The sequence below is a fragment of the Camellia sinensis genome, chromosome 8 (assembly GCF_055761805.1).
Source record: "Camellia sinensis isolate YWXY chromosome 8, ASM5576180v1, whole genome shotgun sequence".
Classification (NCBI taxonomy): Eukaryota; Viridiplantae; Streptophyta; class Magnoliopsida; order Ericales; family Theaceae; genus Camellia; species Camellia sinensis.
The window spans coordinates 166637502-166659303 of NC_138968.1; the positions used below are offsets into that span (position 1 = coordinate 166637502).

The 21802-nt window shown below is 37.9% G+C and overlaps 1 protein-coding gene, 1 long non-coding RNA gene and 1 pseudogene across 2 annotated transcripts; 2 read left to right on the forward strand and 1 right to left on the reverse strand.

The window, feature by feature from the left end:
- Nucleotides 1-206: 206 nt before the first annotated feature.
- On the forward strand, nt 207-3293 carry LOC145798261 (uncharacterized). Its single transcript, XM_082885770.1, has 7 exons — nt 207-735; nt 848-1010; nt 1099-1334; nt 1460-1681; nt 2537-2629; nt 2705-2809; nt 2913-3293. Exons 1-7 carry the CDS (start codon nt 460-462, stop codon nt 3291-3293), a joined length of 1476 nt encoding a protein of 491 aa, XP_082741896.1. The 5' UTR covers nt 207-459.
- Nucleotides 3294-11224: 7931 nt separating this feature from the next.
- Nucleotides 11225-13214, forward strand: LOC145797296 (uncharacterized). The gene is made up of 4 exons (XR_014338656.1): nt 11225-11364; nt 11798-12113; nt 12243-12317; nt 12443-13214. It is a non-coding gene; the product is annotated as an uncharacterized LOC145797296 (long non-coding RNA).
- Nucleotides 13215-18776: 5562 nt separating this feature from the next.
- On the reverse strand, nt 18777-19689 carry LOC145798262 (transmembrane 9 superfamily member 12 pseudogene; annotated as a pseudogene).
- Nucleotides 19690-21802: the final 2113 nt, after the last annotated feature.

A 21802-nucleotide genomic window follows, 5' to 3' on the forward strand; every position in this document is an offset into this window, starting at 1 on the left:
ATCAAACAGTAAATTAATTGAACCAAATTGAGCATAGTGGGAGTAGAGCACTAACAAAGGACAAAGTAGCTAGCTAATGACTACATAATAAAAAATGATGAAAAAATATAGTTATTTTGCAGTTTCTATATGAACATTGTTCTTAATTAATGTAGTTGAATTTCAGTTGTGGGGTTCATCCACTGTTATGTAGGTTTATCATTGATTGGTCATATTGTGTGTCTAATGGCTTTGTAATTAATTTGTTCTATGATAAGTAAATGGTAAAAACAAAAATCATCCATATCACTCTAGCCATATTTCAATGATTTAGAGCCTATATGACATATCCACTTGTTGAGATTGTTGTTGCTTTATGCTTTATGTATAGAAATATATAATTATCTTTTCTTTACATCTAATGTTCAATTATGCGTATCCACCAAAAAAATGTTCAATTATGCTTTATAGTTGGGCAAAATGGACGCTACAAAAAAGCAATTGACCAAACCAAGTACCGCAACTAAGAAGGTAACGAACTATGAGAAACAAAGAATGAAGAATATTAATAAAAATCGTGAGAGAATGAATGCTCTAGGAGTGAAGAATATAACAACTTGTTTGAAGGCTACGGTTCAACATAAGAAATTGAGGAAGGAAAAACAAATACCAATTGAGGAAAATGACGATGATTATCGACCGTCAGAGGCTGAAGATGGCAGTGACACTGAAACCTATGATTCGTTTGAGCATGAGGTACTATACATTTACGCATTGTGAAATATATTCTTTCTTGTTACTTTCAATTCATACACACATAGACATGTATATCTTTCTACATATATTCATATTTTATTATGTTATTCAGCTGTTAGAGATACCATCGAGAGCCCGTTCACAATCTCATCATGAGGCATTGACCCACGCATTAGAAGAGGGGGATACCTCTTCACGTCCTGAGGTGACTAGCAATCCGCCACCACCTCTCAATGTGGAGCCTCAACTTGAGGTGACTGCTGGTAATACTATTGGTAAGACACACTCTTTATTTACATTGATTTGAGATCTTAATTAAATTTGTTCGCATACTATTTCAATATTATGGCTTCACAATATCAGCTGCTAAGCGTGCTCGTGGCCCGACTCGAGGCAAAAAGGTTCAAGGCCTTGTTGATAAAGATGGAAAGCTTAGCGTGCCTATCCCTCCAGAATTTCGTGCACCGGTAGGGGACTATGCCTCAAAACTAGCCTCAAAGATTGGTGTAGAAGTGCGAACTCGTTTACCAAATCCAAGTGTTCGTAGGTGGAAGTATGTTGATGCCTTCGTTAAGGAGGCGATGTTTCAACGCTTGAATGTAAGTTCGTTGTCTACTTATAGGAGATTTTACTCATTTTTATAATAGGTTAGAAATCTTAATTATTTTATTGTAATTATTTTATTTTTTATAAGAATTATCTATGACTTATCTATTTTTTGCAGGATCAATTTGATTTACAAGGAGACCCTGTTGATATAGAGAAGGCAATGAACACAAAATTTGGTCGGAGATTGAGTAACCATACCTATAGGCTGCACAAACAATTCATGGAGCTGAAGGAGGCTAAAGGGGAGGAGTATGCAAGAAACCACCCACCAAAGAATGTCGATCCTACCAAGTGGATAGATCTTATTGATAAAAAGTGGAACACTAAAGAATTTCTGGTAACATTTTCATCTTTTTTATTATATTAGCGAAGAAAGAATTTGATTAGAATAGGGAGAGATTCTAAAACAACTAGAAAGAACACAATCAATTTGCTGTGAAATTCCATATGTATTCGTTTCCCTTTATCTTCTAAGCATGTAAGTGGAACATAATAAAAACCAAATAAGTGGAAAAATGAGAAAGGGAAACTATTAAACATGGATTGGAAGGCTCGCATAATAGGAGATTAATTTATGGTTCGTTAAAGTGCATCTTTCACATCATAGAATAAAGAACTAAGATTTCAGTTTCTATGATTGTATTAATTTTCTGTTTGTTCTTGGGTTTGGTCTGAAGTTTCATGATAATGGTAAGCAACTAGCTAAGTAACTAATATAGGGTATTGAGACAGAACTTTAGATTTGATAAAGTTGTGGAAGAAAGAAAGGGTTATGAGTTTGGTATCAGTAATTGTTCCATATCTTGTGAAATGTAAATGGATTTTTTCATAATCTATCTTGCCCATGCTTATATGCCCCATATTTGTGAACGGTGTAAATTACTCGTTTTTCTTTTTTCGCCCAGAAAAACCATCTTATGATGAAATCTCAACAAGTCCTCTAATCTATTTTTCACAGAATTGAATGAAACTAGTGAATAATTTGAAATATCTTTTAAGTTGAAATAATATATAGGAAAATGATAGAGAGGAACAATGCAATTTCTTTATTATCAACCATTAAATTTGTTTTACTAGTGATACATTTCATTGTTATATTGGTTCATTATTCCTTACAGGAACAATCAAAAGCCAACATATTTGTCTTACTAATGATACATTTCATTGTTATATTGGTCATTCTTCCTTATAGGAACAATCAAAGGCCAACATCGCGAACAGAGAAAGGATGTATACAAAACATAGGTGTGGTTCTAGGTCAATCCCTGTTAGAGTAGAAAAACTGGTACGTATCCTTGCACTTTTACAATTATATTAGATTCTTAGCTTTATTTATTGAATATTTGGTCTATCGAATTAGGCACGAGAAAAGAAGATGCTACCTGATCTAGCAGAGTTGTACAAGGAAACACACTATAATGAGAAAACACATGAGTGGATCTCATCTCAAGCTCAGTGTAATTATGTGAGTATATATTGCAATTTTTATTAACAAAATTTTAGAATACTATTTGTTATAATCTTATTTAATTTTCTAATAATTATTTAATTTTTTTTATATTTGATAGGAAAATATGATACAGACACAGACTGATCACCTCTCACAACCGGGATCAACCCCTTCGACTGCAGAAGAGCTATCAATCAAAGTCCTAAAGCCAAGGTCTGGCTATGTGAAGGGACTTGGCATGAGACCTTTATCCTCTATTAGGAGAGCCACTACCATATATGATGAAACAAATGATTATGTGAAGCGCCTTGAGATGCAAATAGAGACACAAAAGGAACAAATACAAATGCAGAACAATAAAATAGAAGATCTTAAAGAGGGTAAGAAGAAGCAAGAGGAGATAATGGCTGATGTTGTCAACTTTTTGAGGACCAAAGGATTCACTGGACACTTTGGAAGTGGAGGGGACTCATCCACAAGTGGACATACTTCTTGGTAAAGTATATTAACTTTAATATAACAAATTTTATAAAAGAATACATGTTTGAAGAATTAGGAAGTAATGGAAACATGCATATGACATCCAATTTGTACAGGTGCACATGATGTATAAATTGTGAATTAGTCTAAAAAATATATTTTTTTCTCTATACTTAAAGCTTGAAAAAAGGCTGTCGAAATGCTAAATTATCACACAATTATAGATTTGTACAAGAACCAATAGAAACACCTTAGAAGAGACCAATATAAGTTGTATGAACTTACGGCACATTAATGGGATGCACCATTTGTGAATTAGCCTTAAAATTAATTTTTTGTTCTCATAATCTAAAAAAAAGTCTGTTACAGGGATAAATTGTATAATTGATCTAATTGTAAATTGATGAGTTACTAATGTTTTTAATCTTTTGTATAATTGATTAATTACTAAAACTTTTAATTTATTTTTTTGCAGATTAGGTTGGGGTGGCATTTTTGACGTGCAACAATGATGTAATTTGTTTGAATGTTCATTTTTGTTTGATAAGGATACACATACTTTTTGGAGTTACACTAGTTATTGTTGGATTTTTGGTGGAATTGAACAAGTTATAACTTTTGGATATTTTGTGGATATTTCACTATTTTATTATATCAGGATGAAATTATTTGTAATGATGAATGGATATTTTCATTTTGTTAATTCGTAAATGTGTTGATAACAGGTTAGGTTAAGTTGTGATGGAATTGTTATATTCAACAGGTTTCAACATGAACAGGGTCATATTTGTTGAACTAAAATTTAGATTTTGATAAAATAGGTATATAATGTGAAAAAAAATATTATGAAATTATTGACAAAATTTTCCATCCCTAAAGAAGGTTTTTTTTGTCTCTTATTTGGCTTAGGTGGATAATTAATTGTCATAAATTCTTTATTTCGTCGCTAAATGAATTTGTCATGACAAAAAATATTGTCACATTTTGTCACTATTACCCTCAATGTGTGACGAATTTTTTTTGACATTATTTCATCATTTTTAATGATGAATTTGTTTTTATCTCTATTGGTAGCTTCTTTGACAAAAAATTTTCGTCTTCGTTTATATTAAATGTGACAAAATTATTTTGTCTCCATTTCTTATATTTATGACAAAATACTTTTGTCTCTAATTTCTCCTTTAATGACAAAATATTTTGTCGCTAATTACTTATAAGTATGTTCCCAACAGAGTGTATTGGAGACAAAAAAAATTCGTCACAAATTTATCATTTTTAATGATGAATTTGTTTTTGTCTCTATTGGTAGCTTCTTTGACAATTTTTTTTTTTGTGTTCGTTTATATTAAACGTGACAAAATTATTTCGTCTCTATTTCTTATATTTATGACAAAATACTTTTGTCTCTAATTTCTTCTTTAATGACAAAATATTTTGTCGCTAATTACTTGCAAGTATGTTCCCAACAGAGTGTATTGGAGACAAAAAAATTCGTCACAAATTTATCATTTTTAATGATGAATTTGTTTGTGTCTCTATTGGTAGCTTCTTTGACAAAAAAATTTCGTCTTCGTTTATATTAAACGTGACAAGATTATTTCGTCTCTATTTCTTATATTTATGACGAAATACTTTTGTCTCTAATTTCTTCTTTAATGACAAAATATTTTGTCGCTAATTACTTACAAGTATGTTCCCAACAAAGTGTATTGGAGACAAAAAAATTCGTCACAAATTTATCATTTTCAATGACGAATTTTTTTTTTCGTCTCTAAGACCCTTTAGCGACGACCCTTTGGAGACAAAACGGGTGACGAAAAATGTTCGTCGTAATTAGTTTGGGTGACGAAATATATACATTTTGGGACAAATTTGTTTCGTCTTTAAATCCCAAATTTGTTGTAGTGGATCTTTAGAAGATCAACAGAAGAGGGTGGGGGTGCGGGGTGTAGAGGGTAGGGTTAGGGTGCCACCGGCGGGAGGGTGGAGAGGGAGAAGAAAGAAGAAAGAGAAGAGGGTTTCGGCAAAGTTTTTTTTTTTTCCTAGTTCCAAACAATGTAGTTTTGACAATAGCATTTTAAGTTCAAAATATTGTTGTGTTCATGCCCACATTCGAAAGAAGTGTGTATTACACTTCTGGTTAGTTTAAACAGAATTTGTAACGGTGCATTTTTATCCATAAAGCACATGCGGGTTATGTGGTTATTTGTAAATGAGAGGGGGTTGATCTGCACATGGGGCAAACCACAAGAGAATAAAGTGAAGTTTGCCCCATATTTTATTCATATTTCACTTATCTTTTTTCTTTTCCTTCTTAAATCTCTTCTCAAATTTTTCAATCAAACACAACGTAAGTGAAACACTCAAGAAAGGAGTAGAAAAAGGGACTAATGTGTCGTCCGCCCCATCTTACTCACACCAAATTTTCTCTTCCTGATTGCCAGTCTCATCCACTTCCCTTATGCTGTGTTTGGTTGGGGGATTTGGGGAGAGATTTGGAAAAGAAAAGGAATAAGGTGTGTGAAACTATGTGAAATATAGGCATAATTTATTCACATTTCACCTACCTTTTCTATTTCCCTTTTCAAATCCCTCCCCAAATCCCCCAACCAAACACAGCATTAAAGAATTTGACTTCTGCACTGCTGGAAATGCTTATTATTTTTACTCTTTAGTCATGTCTTGACATCTTTCTAAATGTGGAACGTCAGAGGCAAGGTTCTGAAAAGTGATTGTGGTCGCCGTAACGGTGGCGGTGGCGCAGTTGCGGTTGCGGTTGCGGGGTGTAAAGGCCGTAGTGTAACGGTTGCGGTAAGCAGAACCGTGAATTTTTTTTTATTTTTCGCACAATTTAAAAAAAAAAACTTATCGATACACATTTTTTTCCATAATCATATTTATTGGGTTTTAAAATAAATATTGATCAATTTTTGTAAATTTTTAATTATGATCCAATATATTTCATATTTTTAAATCAATATAAACTGAGTTTTTTACATTTTATTTTAATAATTAATGACTTTATATGTCATAAATCCATATTATGCTTGTGGCAACAAAAAAAAATTATTGGACTTAGATATATAAAATTATTTTTTTAATTATTATACATGTGGAAGCATATGCAACTTTTAATTGAATAGTTTTAAAAAATAAATTATACATGCTAATGTAATAAAATAAAAATTAAAAAATAAATTATAAAGAATTTTTTTTTTTTTTTTTTTTTGGTTTGGGTTTGGATCACTTAAATATTCATTCTCTTTTTGGATAACTAGTAAATAAAAATAAAATAAACTAATCAAAAAACAATTGACATGTATAAAAAATGTATTAATATACAGTTATAGGTGTTATATTTTCTAGATATTTTACAAAAAAATCAATCACTAAACAATGATAAAAGTAAAAAAATAAATAATAGCCTAAATATATATATATATATATATAAATAGATAATGACCACACTTATTATTATTATTATTATTATTATTATTATTATTATTATTATTATTATTATTATTTTCAAACAATATTTAGATAGACGCATACAAACAAAATGGTTGAGTAATAGTAGCTGAATAAAATAGCATAGGTCTTACGGTTTTAACAAATCAATAACATGTTTATCATCTTCTCTCTTTTCTCTCTCTATCTCTTATTCCTCCATCTTCCCTTTTCATTTTCCCTCTTCTCTCTCTATCCCTCTTCCCGCTTTTTTTTTTTTCTTCGAAAGATGCAGTTTGGAACTGTTACATAACGGTGCGTAACAAGCCGTTACAGCCGTTACGGCACCATTATGACCGTTATAGCAGCCGTTACGGCCGACATACTTGTGAATCTCAATCACACTGCAAAAGCAGCCGTAACAGGTGATGGTAAACACCAAAACCGTTACGTAATGATGTTACGTAACGATTGCGGCCGCTTTTTAAAACCTTGGTCAGAGGTCTATGGGGGAGTGGCAAAACACATACCGAGGAAGTCAGAGGATGAATAGGAAAGAGATGGAGCAATCAAACCAAGAAGTTCCCTGTGAGGTGCTCATACTCCACCAAGTCCAAGTCCGCCTAAACCTTTCAACCATGTGACTGTTAAATGTTCACCTGTTTTGTCAACTGTAGGCCCAAACTTATTTGGCAAGAACTACTGCCTCGAAAGTGCATAGCAAATATGTGATTGTTAGGGAAGTGCATAATCTTCATTCATGCTTTGATTATTGTTATTTCTGGCTTAAATGATAAAATGGTTCTAGCATTTATCTGTTGCATCTTCAATGCTGCAATGAGAGGAAGTATACTTGAAAGTGCATTGTTTTTGCAGGTAAAAATAGATTGCTAATTATCAGAAGTTCTTGTGCCTTCATGACTTATTTGAAGAAACATCGGACTACAAATTATTTTATTTATTGTATAGAACTAACATTTGATCCTACTTCATGATCCCAAAAAACACAAAACAAAACGAGAGAGAGAGAGAGAGAGAGAGATCCCTTTGAATTTTCCAAATGCTGTCTACTTTTATGGATTTTGCGTTATGCTTTTTGTTTTCTACCACTGGAAAGTCTCTGCTTGTCTATTTATTTTTTAATAATAATTTCCTTTCTTGTTATTTACAGATGAATGATATACCGAGGAACAAGAGTTTAGAGGTTGGGATCAGATCTCCATTCATTCTGGATTCGCCAAACTAGTTTCATGATTTTGTCGTTGGTGTTATTTAACAAAATATATATTTTTTGACCTTTATTTTAATTTCTGATATTTTCTTTTAAAGAGATTATCATCTTCTCTCATCAGAGTTGTAATTCAATTGGCTTCCATGTGATTCGGTAGTCTCTTCTTTGATAGCGTCTTAGGCCAATGAATTTAACTCCTTCAGTTCCTACTTTCATTTGCCATAGAGCAATATGCTGTGAAAGTCAACTCAGCTTACAATGTTTTTTTGAGAAAAGTTAGGGATCATGAAATTTTTTTCATGAAAATGATCATGAAAGAATTATGATCATTGGATTACCTTGATTAGTGTGTGGTGTTTTATTCTAAATGTAATCTAAAGGTCACAAAGCTTTCATGATTATTTTCATGAAAAGTTTTTCATGATACCTAGCATGACTGATGTTTTTTATTCACAAGCATCGCACGTGTCATACTTTTAAAGTGGTGCTTTAAATATATATATATATATATAATATTATATTTATTTGTTTGTATAACTTTTTTTTTTCCTCATGAATTTCGTGTAAATTGCAGTATAATCGCAATTTGAGCAGCTTTAACCCAAACCATCCGATGAAGAATCAAAAAAGCACAAATTTTGAGGACTAACAATATATATAATATATTTTTTTTAAAATTAATAATCTTTTTTTATGTTTTGTTTTGTTTTTTGTTCTTATTTATTTATTATCATTCTCTTCATTTTGTGTCATCTGTAAAAGTAGATAATAATAATCAAGAAGATATTACAATGTGCACTTTCAAAAAGGTGCATATGGTATACCTTTCATAACTTTTTCACTGCAAAAATTATAATTTTTTTTTTATTAAAAAATATCATAACAAAATTTCAAAGTATCATAATAAAAATCACAAAATATCATACCATTATCATCCTTAACTTTAAGATACACATCATAAATTCGCTATTCATAACTTCATTATAAAATGTCTTAATACATATTATAAATAATCATAACATTCACTATAAAAAATTATAATTTATTACGATATGCACCATTTAAAAAGGGGACATTGTCAATTTCTCCTAATAATCATGTTGTTTAACCCCTTCTCCCCAAAAGGTGCATGGCACTTTTGTCTCATTATAATGAAGAGAAAGAAGAAAAGGAACAAACATTTCTCTAATAAATAATTCTTTATTGTCATAATAAAATAAAAAATAAAATAAAAGTAATTTCAATTCCCTCGCATTTTCCTTTGTGACGTCAAAGATAAAATCTATAGTATTGTAGGAGAGGGTTCAAGAAAGGAGTTGGAAAATTCGAAGATCTTCGAAGATCCTTGAAGAACAACTTCGAATTCTCTAGAATATGATGAGAGGCTTAGATTCTTCAATAATCTCAACTTAGGAACACAACAACAAGGGAGATGATGGAGATAAGAGATTGGGTGAAGAAGAAGGCAAAATGGCTAGAGAATAGAATAATGGCAAGGCTCTCCCATTGATCTCCCACTTTCACTCTCAAGGTTGATAATGGAGAAGGGAAATTAGTTCTTTCCCAAGAGTTAAAAATCTCCAAAATCCATCCCTTGTAAAGCTATGGGTGGGTGCTATTTATAGGCACCTCATGATGTAGGATGGAGCCCATGTGCAAGGCACATGGGGGATATTCTCTCTAACCACCTTGTCCGAGGGGGTGACCTCTCCGAGGAGGTGACTTCTCCGAGGAGGTGACTTCTCCGAGGATGAGAAAACCCCGAAGAGGAGATCACTCCCTCGGCGAACCCTTCTTCTTAGCCACACCTAACCAATGATCCCCAATCATCCCAAAGGGTCAGGGGTAGTCCCAGAGGACGTCCTGCCGCAAAATATTGCCGAGTCTCATGGACCCCCCGGGGTCGTGCCACCTCGACCCGGGTATAGGCTAGTTTAACCGAAGAGTGAATTTATCTCCACTCACCGTCCTCGGGATCGGGTCCTTTGTTCGGACTCCATTACGCCCATGGTTCTGGTACGTAGACCCCGGAAAGCTCCGAGCCCGCAAGTGTTCTGGGACTCATTAACGGAGCGACTTCTAGATTGCGTCTGAATCCGTTCGAAGCCAAGTACTTCGGATCTCTAGATTCGTGGATCCGAATCCTTTCGAGTCCGAGTGCCTCGGATCTCTAGGCTTGCTTAATACCCTTTCGAGTCCGGGCCCGAGTAAGTCTCTAGGTTCGTGGATCCGAACCCTTTCGAGGCTTAGAGCGATTCAATCCGTTTGATGGCGATAAATCTGGGCCCACCGATTCTTGGACTTGCGATAAATTCGGGCCCACTAATCTTGGGCTATTGGGCCTAAATAATTTAGTGGGCTAAAATTAGCCCCTCTTACATTTGCCCCTTGCGTGTATGAGAAATTTTAAATTTCTCAGACATGCATACTGTCATTTCTTCGACCCTGTTTCGCATCACGTTCCCCAAAAAAAAAAACGTTTTGTCACGACAGAGTCTATGGATAAAGTTGATGACGCACTTCAATTTACAAAAAAAATTGACAAGCAAAAAATTTATTTATTTTTTTTTTTTTTTTTTTTTTTTTTTTTTTTTTTTTTTTTTTTAACCAAAGGATTAAAACATTTTTTGTACAAGATTCATGGACATTTTTTTTTTTTCGGTTGTTTGGCAAACATGGCATACACATATTTAGATTATTCAAGAATAATGCTCCCCTTTTTTTTATTTAAAGAAAGGCCTGAAAACCCTATTCTATACACCTTCTTTTTGTTGCACAGCCGCCACAAGCACAGACCCAACTCATCTTCTTCAACAGGCGCAAACCCAGCTTCTTTCTTCCTCTCCAAGAAGACTTCATTCTGGACTGCTAAAGGCCACCGACGTGCTCGTCTTCTTCAACAAACTAGGGGCTGCTGCAATTTGTACACTAATTTTCATCATAGCTTCAAGCAACACCGCCGACCTAGCCCCGCTCCGACTGCCGCAGACGTCGCGGCCTAGCCATTGTCGCGACCTAAGCTGCTGCTCACCGTTGGTGTTCTACTTCGGCTCATTGACGCAGCCTGCACACCGAAGCTCGATTTCGCGGACCAGCGCCGACACCGACTCGTCTGCGACGCCACTGCTGCTGCTACGGTTGGCCAGATCCGACACCAGCTCCGCCGCGGTATCACGATTGTTGCTTGCTTGCGGCTCAGTTCGCAGCTGCCCTACGCGTGCAACCACCAGCTCGTACGACCTACGTGCCTTGTGTCCGACATCCGTGACCTCACTGTTGCTACCAGCCGCGACCGACCAGAGCTGGCCACGCCGCCCACTCAACGCGGTGTTGGCCTGCCCAACATCCTTTTAGCCCACTGTTCACGCACGCTGCTCGCGCCGTCATCGATCTACTATGAAACCCATTTTTGGTGGGCCTTGGTCTTCCTCTCAACTATTTTCATTCCTTTTCAAAACCTTTTTTCTCTTGATTTGGGGTTTCAAAATTTTGGATAAGTTTTGGCCCTTGTACAATCTGGCTTGAGATAGGTAGTACTCTGTTGACCCTGTCCTGATTTACATAACTTCTTCTTGAAGAAAAACAAATTTCAAACCCATGTCTGAGCTTTGAAATTCCATTGATGAATTGACTTGAATATGGCTTGTTGGCTTTTATCATTTGAGAGAAGGCACGATGGGACTATGTTGAGTATTGAGCATCAATTTTTTTTTTTTTTTTTTTTTTTTTTTTTTCGAATCTGCTGGTGCTTCGTGTTTTTTTTTTTTTTGGCTTGACAAACTTTGGGCAAATATATATATATATATATATATTGATTATCATACATATATATTTTTTTTGTTTAGAGCTCGGATTACCCACATTAGCCTTGGCTTGTGCACAATCAATTGCTGCTTCCGGCTTCAGCTTATCCGACGTCGACCACGCACGTTCGCCCTCTCAACGCAACGTGTGTGGTCTTGCCCAACCTAGCTCCATATCGCTGCTTCCGGCTTCAGCTTATCCGACGTTGACCACGCACGTTCGCCCTCTCAACGCAACGTGTGTGGTCTTGCCCAAGCCTAGCCCAGTCTTGTTGATTACAGTCTGTAAAGCCTCTCTGATTTCAGCTTAAATTTCCAGTATCGGCTTCGGACTTCACCTCTCTAACTGCCCAAATTTGTAAGTATGAAATTCGGCTCCCTCTTCCTCTCGTTGAATAATAAAGATGATATATTGTTGTTTGTTTAACTTGTGGATGCTTGGGAAAAAATACATAGCTGATGCCAAAATTTTGTGTGACTGTTGTAGTTTTACGTCGGCTTGAGAGAAACCAGCCCGGAGAGACAAAAACTTGATTGTTGCATTTTCATGAACTTGCTCAGAGTAATAAAATTGTTGTAGCTTAAATAGATAATTATTATTTGTTGATGTTGCCCCATTCTGATAATGCCTGAATCATGATCTGAAATTTATATTGTTTGTCTCAGTTGTCGGTTTTGCTATTTCAGGCAAATGAATTCTTGATTGAAATCCACGACGTCGGGGCCCTTGGAACCCGAACTAATGAGAGCAAGGGCTGTTCCTCGGAAGTCCGAACAGAAGCAAGACTGTCCCTCGGGAGTCCGAAGGTAGTACACACCCTACTTTGGCAAGAAAGATTCCTCTGGAAGATAACCGAGTCTACCAAGCTTGCACCAACAGAAATAAAGATTGTCTCCCAGAAGTCCGAGCAGAAGCAAGGCTGTCCCTCGGAAGTCCGAGCAGAAACAAGGCTGTCCCTCGGAAGTCCGAGTGGATGCGCACTTCTACTTCGGCAGCTAATGGAAGCAAAGGCTATCCCTCGGGAGTTCGAGCAGGAGACAAGGCTCTCCCTCAGAAGTCTAAGCAGAAACAAGGCTATCCCTCGGAAGTCCGAGTGGATGCACACTTCTATTTCGGCAGCTAATAGAAGCAAAGGCTATCCCTCGAAGCTCGCACTGATGGAAGCAAGATCTGTTCTTCGAAAGTCGAGGCGGAGAACACACTCTACTTCAACAAGAAAGATCCTTAAAGCTTGAACTGACAGAAGTAAGGGCTATTCTTCGGAGGTCGAAATGGGAACACACACTCTACTTCAATAAGAAAGACCCTCTAAGCTTGCATTGATGGAAGTAAGGGCTATTCTTCGGAAGTCCGAGTGGGAGCACACACTCTACTTCAGCAAGAAAGACCCTCAAAGCTTGCATTGATGAAAGCCATGGCTGCTCTTCGGAGGTCCGAGTAGAAGTATACTTCTACTGTGTCAAGAAAACTCCCTTCAGGTTGGTAATTGAGTCTACCATTCCTTTTTCTTCTTTGAGGGGCAACAAAATTGAAAACTGTTTCAAGCAAAATAACACAATGAAGATATACAATGTAGAGAAAAATAACTTTTAATGGAGATACATAATATGGAGGAAATAAATTTCTTCATAACATAAGAAAGATAGAACTTCATGGACAATGCAGTAAATGCAAACTGTAAATGTCATAGATAGACTTCTTCCGTGGAATGTTGACATTTGCCCCTAGAGTTGTAAGATCATTTGGAAAGCTTTCACCAGCTGCTCGGGTTGTGGCCATCATGCACCATCATAAATAGTACACCATCTTGCCTCCTTCTCGAACTTTCATCACCTTCCGAGGAATAGGCGGACTTTCTGGTCTAGACATTGCCCGCTTACTTGACTCTGCCATCAGCTCCTTGTCATCTTTGATATCCTCCCAACGAGGAATTTTGACCCCTCGAGGCTTAGAGGTGGTGGGAACTTCTTCGACAGCCAGTTCGGTGAAGTAGATGGCATCAGAATAATGAGCTTCATGGATCTCGAAAGGCCTTTCTGTAGCCTGAATTGTCACCGTCTTCTTTCCCCATTTTGCCTTAACACACTGATGATAACTCGATGGTACAGCCCCATATCTATGCATCCAGGTCCTCGCTAGAATGATGTGATAATTTGTCTCAGAATCGATAATATGGAACTTGGTGGCCGAGCGAATTTTTCCAACGGCTAAATCAACTGTTACGCATCCGATAGTAACTCTCCTTTCTCCACCGAAGCCAGTGATGACTATCGGCTGCTTCACAATGCGTTCTTCAGAGATTCCGGCTTTTTCTAGAGTAGCGCGAGTCATAATGTTGATAGAGGCTCCACTATCTAGAAAGGCCCTTTTGAACTCAACCCCGTTAATAAAAGCAGTCACATAAAGCGGGCGATTGTGAGAAAAAGGATACTTCCGATCAGCCTCGGAGAAAGTAATGGCACTAGATTGCTCTTTTGCCTTCCTCGGGATAGACCCCTCAGTCGACATGCATTCCTCATGGTGTGCCTCGGCTATATTAATGATAGACTTGGTGATTTCTGTTCTTGCCTCCTTGGAAAGTCCAAGCTGGTCAAAGAACTGCTTGAACTTTACACAGTCTTGCAAGGTTTTGGCATAGTGATCCGGATCTTTTTCCACTCTTGGAGGCTCGTAGTTAACCATCTCCTCGGTCTCTTCAAAATAAGATGCCACATAAACATGGTGCCCTCCTCTTCCGTAGTACTCTTCTCCTCCTTCTGGATCAAAGGGATCTTCGCCATGAGTCATAAATGTTCTGCCCTCTGGATCGAGAGCACTTCTATAGTAAACTTGCTCACCCTCTGGCTCGAGGATGTCGTCCAAATAACAATCATCGTCATCGAGGTTGGCGATAGCCTCAATCATCGGGCCTTCATAAGCTATCATAGCAACATTCTTGCCCTTGTCTCGGTGTTGAGGATATGGTTGTTCTCGGATGTCTTGAGTCCCTTGCTTTTTGAACCTCAATTCGTCTGCCTCGACTTTATCTCTGAAGATTTTTCTGAGAGTCCAACACTTCTCTGTCGGATGTTTCAATGTACGATGGTAGACACAGAATTCAGGGCTCTCACGGTCTTTCTTTGATGGCATTTCTTCAACATAAGGCAATTTTAGCTCTCCGTCAGCCACCCATTCCTTAACTAGAGCTTTCACTTCCTCGATTCCACATGGATAAGAAACATTCCCCTTTTCACCATTATATTGCTTTCTCTTCTGGCCTCTATGACCTCCTCCTTGTGAATTTCGGGTATCTGGGGCAGAGGCAGCAGCAACAATAGGTCCACGAGACGATTTGAAACTAGTCTTGTAACTGGCCTTAAATCCGGACTCCTGATCATGAGGAATGCTAATGTTCCGAGCTGCTTCTATTAATGCCGAGAAGGTGGGTAGCTTGTGATTAACTAGAAACATTTTGTATCTGCTCAATGCCCCTTCTAGACAGATTTGAACCAGATAACTCTCCTCGACTGCTTCATGACAATCTACGGCCTTGTCCTGAAACCTTTTGACGTAGTCAAGGATGTCTTCACTTTCTTGTTGCTTCTCTTTACACAATGTAAGTGTGGTCACCTTCTCCGCCACTTGAAAGAACTTGGAGTGGAATTTGTTAACCATTTCCTCCCAACTTCGGACAGAGTTTGGGGCCAAATTAACATACCAACTATATGCTCGGTCGGTGAGGGACTTAGAGAATTCTCTCAGTCGGAGGACGTGGTTTGAACCATGAATACCTAGAGTCTCGATGAATCGCACAACATGTTCTCGGGCACTTCCTTGTTTGCCGTCGAACTTGATGAACTTCGGCACTGTATACCCCTCAGGGTATGGATAACTCAGCATCTCAATGGGGTAAGGCGGCTTGACGTCTGGATCAGGCAAAGAGGGTAAGGTCCTCTTGCCCCGTTCGAGATCGAACATGGCCTGCACATCGGCGAGAGTGAGAAACTGTTGAGGGAGAGAGTTTGATGGTGGTATTCCCGGGACTTGGCTTATGTACCCGAAGACTGAGCTAGGGGCGTCTTGGCCATTCTGGTGCTGCGAATTCATCATTGGTGAGGACATTTGACGATACTGGCCATCAGCACCTATAGACAAGCCAGTTGGTGATGGGATATTGAATTGAGGCCCATAGAGTCCACCGCACGGCGCCGCTATACCGGGTTGTGCTTGCAGATTTGTTGTTGGCACCAAAGGAGGCCCGCTTGGTGCTTGGGTAACATTCACTGGTGGCGTAACAAGATTAGGTACGGGCATAGCTCCCTTTTGCGCCATCATGCTCCTTATGTTTTCCTGGACACCAACAGTCGTTGGAGTGCCGTTCATTACACCAGAAACTCCCCTAGTCACCATTGGATCTTGGCTCGGCACGCCATGGAGCCCGGGCATGGGCAAACTGCTGCCGCCTACTGTGGTTTGAGCATGTGTTACTGTGGCCGTGTTGCCATGAGCCATAGGCTGATTGGGGCCTACTTCTCCTTGGATTTGATTTTGCGCTCCGGCGGGAATAACTCCACCACCAGTTTGATTTCCGTTTGGCGCCGGTGCAAAGTTAGAACTCATCACCAACATAGTGTGAGTGAGATTCTGAAGAGTGGTAAGAATCTCTTGCTGAGTATTTTGAAGTCCTTGAATGGCTTCAAGTAAAAGTGGTTGATCTGGAGCCATGGTCCTGTCGTCACCACCATTAGAGGATCCTTGTTGGTGAACTTCATCTTCTCCCACCATCCTTGTTGGAGTTGTGTGGATTCCAGATCTCGTTGAAACCATTAACCAATCCGCCTCCCCAGCAGAGTCGCCAAAATGTAGGAGAGGGTTCAAGAAAGGAGTTGGAAAATTCGAAGATCTTCGAAGATCCTTGAAGAACAACTTCGAATTCTCTAGAATATGATGAGAGGCTTAGATTCTTCAATAATCTCAACTTAGGAACACAACAACAAGGGAGATGATGGAGATAAGAGATTGGGTGAAGAAGAAGGCAAAATGGCTAGAGAATAGAATAATGGCAAGGCTCTCCCATTGATCTCCCACTTTCACTCTCAAGGTTGATAATGGAGAAGGGAAATTAGTTCTTTCCCAAGAGTTAAAAATCTCCAAAATCCATCCCTTGTAAAGCTATGGGTGGGTGCTATTTATAGGCACCTCATGATGTAGGATGGAGCCCATGTGCAAGGCACATGGGGGATATTCTCTCTAACCACCTTGTCCGAGGGGGTGACCTCTCCGAGGAGGTGACTTCTCCGAGGAGGTGACTTCTCCGAGGATGAGAAAACCCCGAAGAGGAGATCACTCCCTCGGCGAACCCTTCTTCTTAGCCACACCTAACCAATGATCCCCAATCATCCCAAAGGGTCAGGGGTAGTCCCAGAGGAAGTCCTGCCGCAAAATATTGCCGAGTCTCATGGACCCCCCGGGGTCGTGCCACCTCGACCCGGGTATAGGCTAGTTTAACCGAAGAGTGAATTTATCTCCACTCACCGTCCTCGGGATCGGGTCCTTTGTTCGGACTCCATTACGCCCATGGTTCTGGTACGTAGACCCCGGAAAGCTCCGAGCCCGCAAGTGTTCTGGGACTCATTAACGGAGCGACTTCTAGATTGCGTCTGAATCCGTTCGAAGCCAAGTACTTCGGATCTCTAGATTCGTGGATCCGAATCCTTTCGAGTCCGAGTGCCTCGGATCTCTAGGCTTGCTTAATACCCTTTCGAGTCCGGGCCCGAGTAAGTCTCTAGGTTCGTGGATCCGAACCCTTTCGAGGCTTAGAGCGATTCAATCCGTTTGATGGCGATAAATCTGGGCCCACCGATTCTTGGACTTGCGATAAATTCGGGCCCACTAATCTTGGGCTATTGGGCCTAAATAATTTAGTGGGCTAAAATTAGCCCCTCTTACAAGTATAAGATACAAAATATTAGTTCCAATGTTTTCAATTTCAAAAACGATTTTTGAGTATTTTATTTTTTATATTTTTCTGTCTTTCACTAAACACACCCCAAAAAAAAAAAAAAAAATTTGGTGCATTTTCATAACTTTTGTATTTTGAATTATATTTTTAAAGATTTGCCCACCGATATTTTACTTTTTAAGTGTATCTAAAAAATAAAATAATTAAAATATAACAAAGTTCACCAAAGATGACAAAATACAAAAAATAAAAAACTCAAAACTATATTTGAAAACTAAAATCAAACAAAGTGATTAAAAAATAATTATAGGTAAATCTTTTTAATGCAGGTGTACACAATCCCTCTAATTCATATAAATCTCATCCAAAATAATATGAAAGTGATAATTTTAAAATTATAAATTATAATGTTGGATGTATTATTTTTAAATAAATAAACCGTAAAAACCACATTACTCTGGTCCATGGCAGGAGCCGTCCAGGCAAACAGAGGGCTGCATCATATAGTCAATAAAACAAACACCACCATTTGCAATATAATCTGCCTATCCTTTCACCATAAAATCCAAAGAGCATACTAGAATAGAAAGTTTAATTGATTACATCTAGTTTCCAGTACGTGACAGGTGAGAGGAAAAAACAAACGAACAAACAAACAAACAAAAAAAACCACAGGCAGAGCACATTGAGAATGAGACAGCTAAATCATAACTTCAACATTATTAAAATCTGTAACCTGTTGATGTTGTGCGACATGATAGTGTAGCAAGCCAAAATTTGCAAAAGCAGAATGTTGGATTGATCCCTTGCACCAGCCCATGGGACTTGCCAAATATACCTTTGGAATCAATCTCCACCGATGAATAAAGGTACCGGACAAAATACAACGATGTGAGGAAGCCAATAGTGCTGGTAGATATCATGATCGCAATGGCCATGATCAATGAATACCCAAGATAAAGTATAGCCAATGCAGGTCCATTCAAGCCCTTAAGGTCAAAAACCAGGTAATTGATCGAGAAGAGGAGCGCATAAAGAGCAACGGAACCTGATGCATAGCATGCTTTCCACCCCCACTGCCAATCCTCAGCACAGAGATGCATGTAGGTAAGGACCACAGATACTTCTGCGCAAACGATAACCAATAACGAGAAGACAACAAGCAGGAATCTAAAGACATAATAGAACCTCCTGAGCCAGATGCTAGAGAGGATGAAGAAAAGTTCAATGAATATGGTTCCAAATGAAAGGGTCCCGGCCCCAAGAACCAGAAGCCATGACGAAATTACACCCATACCCTCTTCCTTTGGGGTCATATTTGACACTGCAGGGGACAACCTCAAAACCGGCTATCTCATATCCAGAAGGCTGCTTCTTCTCAGCTTCTGGAATTACACCCATACCCTCTTCCCCAGTACCAATTATCAGCACACCTGCCCCTTCATACTCATGAGCCAAAACCCTGAACTTGAGGTGATTGATGATGTAATCTTCATTACTATTTGGCAGTGCATACCCAACAGGAAACCCAGTCCATTGAATCTTAATTCCATTTTGTTGAGCAAACCTCATGGCAGGCTAATTATCCAAAATCATATTTACTTGATACAGATCACGAGTTCTCTGTTTCAATAGCTTTACCTCATGCTCACTTAATGGGCTTGTGGTGCAGAGGATTACAGATTCATTGACGTTCAAACGAAAACGGTCCGGAGAGTTGAGAATCTGGTCTCCCATGAGGAGTTGTCCAAGATTCTCTGCACTTTTCTTTATTCCCATATGGGGTTTGCAGTACGGGAGGCTGTAATAGCTGAAGGGAAGCGCATTGTAAATAGAGGTCAATGAATTAACTTTAGCATATATTTCTTCGCCTGTTGAATATGTATGCATGTAGTTTTCCGAAAGATAAAAGCCATTGCAGGCATGTGAAACAAGAACTGTATAGATGAAAGCTACCCAATATGCCCTTTTGGGGATCAAATTACAAGCCATTGAGTTTGAAAAAGAAACACAGCAGTTCCCTCAAAACTATTCTTAGTCTAAGCTATGGTCGAAGGCTTACTCAACATCCAATCTGCAGAAGTGAAATCTTCATGTCAGTCTTAGAAATTGATCTAACAAGTAAGAAGGTATCCAACCATCCCTTCCCAGAGAAAATATACAATCAATTGGCTTTATGGAAGAAGAAAAGAACAAGTAAAAGAAAAAAACCTTATTACCTTCAGGGGATAGGCTTGCCTCTGGTCCATAACTCGGACGGCAAGGTGTTGTTTGGATCTGTGTAGTCCACCACACGTCCTGTTTTTATGATTCAAGCTGTGTATTTTGTAGGACTTTTTGTGTATATCATCCATGAAAAAATTGAACAAATTCCGATTATCGGATAGATCTAATTTTTATCATAAACGATATACACGAAAGGGAGTTACGAAATAAACCATTCAAGTTATCAAAACCAAACCTGTGGTCGGCGCTACATACAGTACCTTCCAGGATATTGGAGTTTCACTTACACGGCCACCTCAGTTGTTTTGTGACAATGTCAGTGCTCTTCATTTGTCGGTCAATCCCATGTTTCACGCTCGTACTAAACACATTGAGCTCGATTACCATTTTGTCCGAGAGAGAGTTGCCATGGGGCATCTCACCACTCGTTACATACCCTCGTCTGCTCAACCAGCAGATCTGTTTACGAAGGCCCTGCCTAAAATCAGTTTCACATCTTTTCAAACCAAGTTGGGTGTCCATGAACCCTCCCACTCCAACTTTCAGGGGTGTTAAGGAAAGCACATATCATGGCACAACAGATTGGAAAACATATGAAGAGGAAATCACTGACAATACTTCATAATTTTAGGACTCGTTTTCAGGCATGAATCATGGGCTTTAACATAATTTTAGGACTCATTTTCAGTCATGAATCATGGGCTTTAACATAATTTTAGGACTCATTTTCAGTCATGAATCATGGGTTTTAAAGCTGTAACTCTCGCATAAACTTAGCAACTCCTGGTGTATATATTATGTACAGGAACAAAATGAAAAGGTACGCTTCCTCTACACAGAAACAGTGAAGCTTCTCACAAGGGTGCTTTTTTCACCAAGTATGACATACAAACACATAGATATAAATTTTGTGTAGTTATATAGAGTGGCTGTGATTGATTTTACAATTAGAAAGACAACTGATTTCTTTGTCAATTTCTTGGATAGGGTAAAATTCTTGATGAAGTATTTGTGTCCTCAGAGAATTAGATTTGTGTTTACTTCGAGAGTAAACAATCTTATTTGATTTTGTTTAGTTCTGATTTTGTCTTAGGGTTTTAAAATCCAAAATAAATAAATAAATTGTTATGTTCTGATTAAGGGTTCAGGATTTTGCTTCTTTTATATTCTCTCATTGTTTGACAGTGCTTCGATTGGTGATTACTTTTTTTTTTTTAATGTCCTTTTTGCAGAATATCATATGCATTGAATCATATGATTTTGTTATTTCAAATTATTAATTTCTTTTAGAGCATGGTGGGTCATTGACTAATTCTATACATTTGGTTGGACCATAATCGATTACTTTTGAAAGTTTCTGGATATCTGTGTTGATTTCTTGAATAGAATATGGTTCTTGACAATGTACTCGTTTCCTTACTGGAGCATATGTTTTTGTTGTTGCTTAAAAAAATGCAATAAAAATCTTTGTATGTCTGGACACAACTTCGCTTCAAGTTATGAATCATGTTTGTGGTGATTAGTGCTTGGAATTTATGCAATTGGTAAACACATAAGCTCTTTTTTTTTTCCCTTTTTTTTTCCCTTAGTCTCGAGCGATTGTTTTTCATTTGACACAGTATAATTATATCTTCACTTCAAGAAATGCTATTAAACTTGTTACTGTCTACATGGAAGACTGAATCCTGCTACTTTTCCAAACTTCCCCCTTTTGTTTGGGAACCACTGTTGAATGCAAAAACTAGAATATTATGTTCAGAATAGGAATTAGAATATTTTAATGTTGATTGTAGGAATCTCTCTTCATGTTTATATTGTTTATTAATTGTATAATGAATATGATATATATACATCGCCTCTACCTCATTCAAAGATAAGT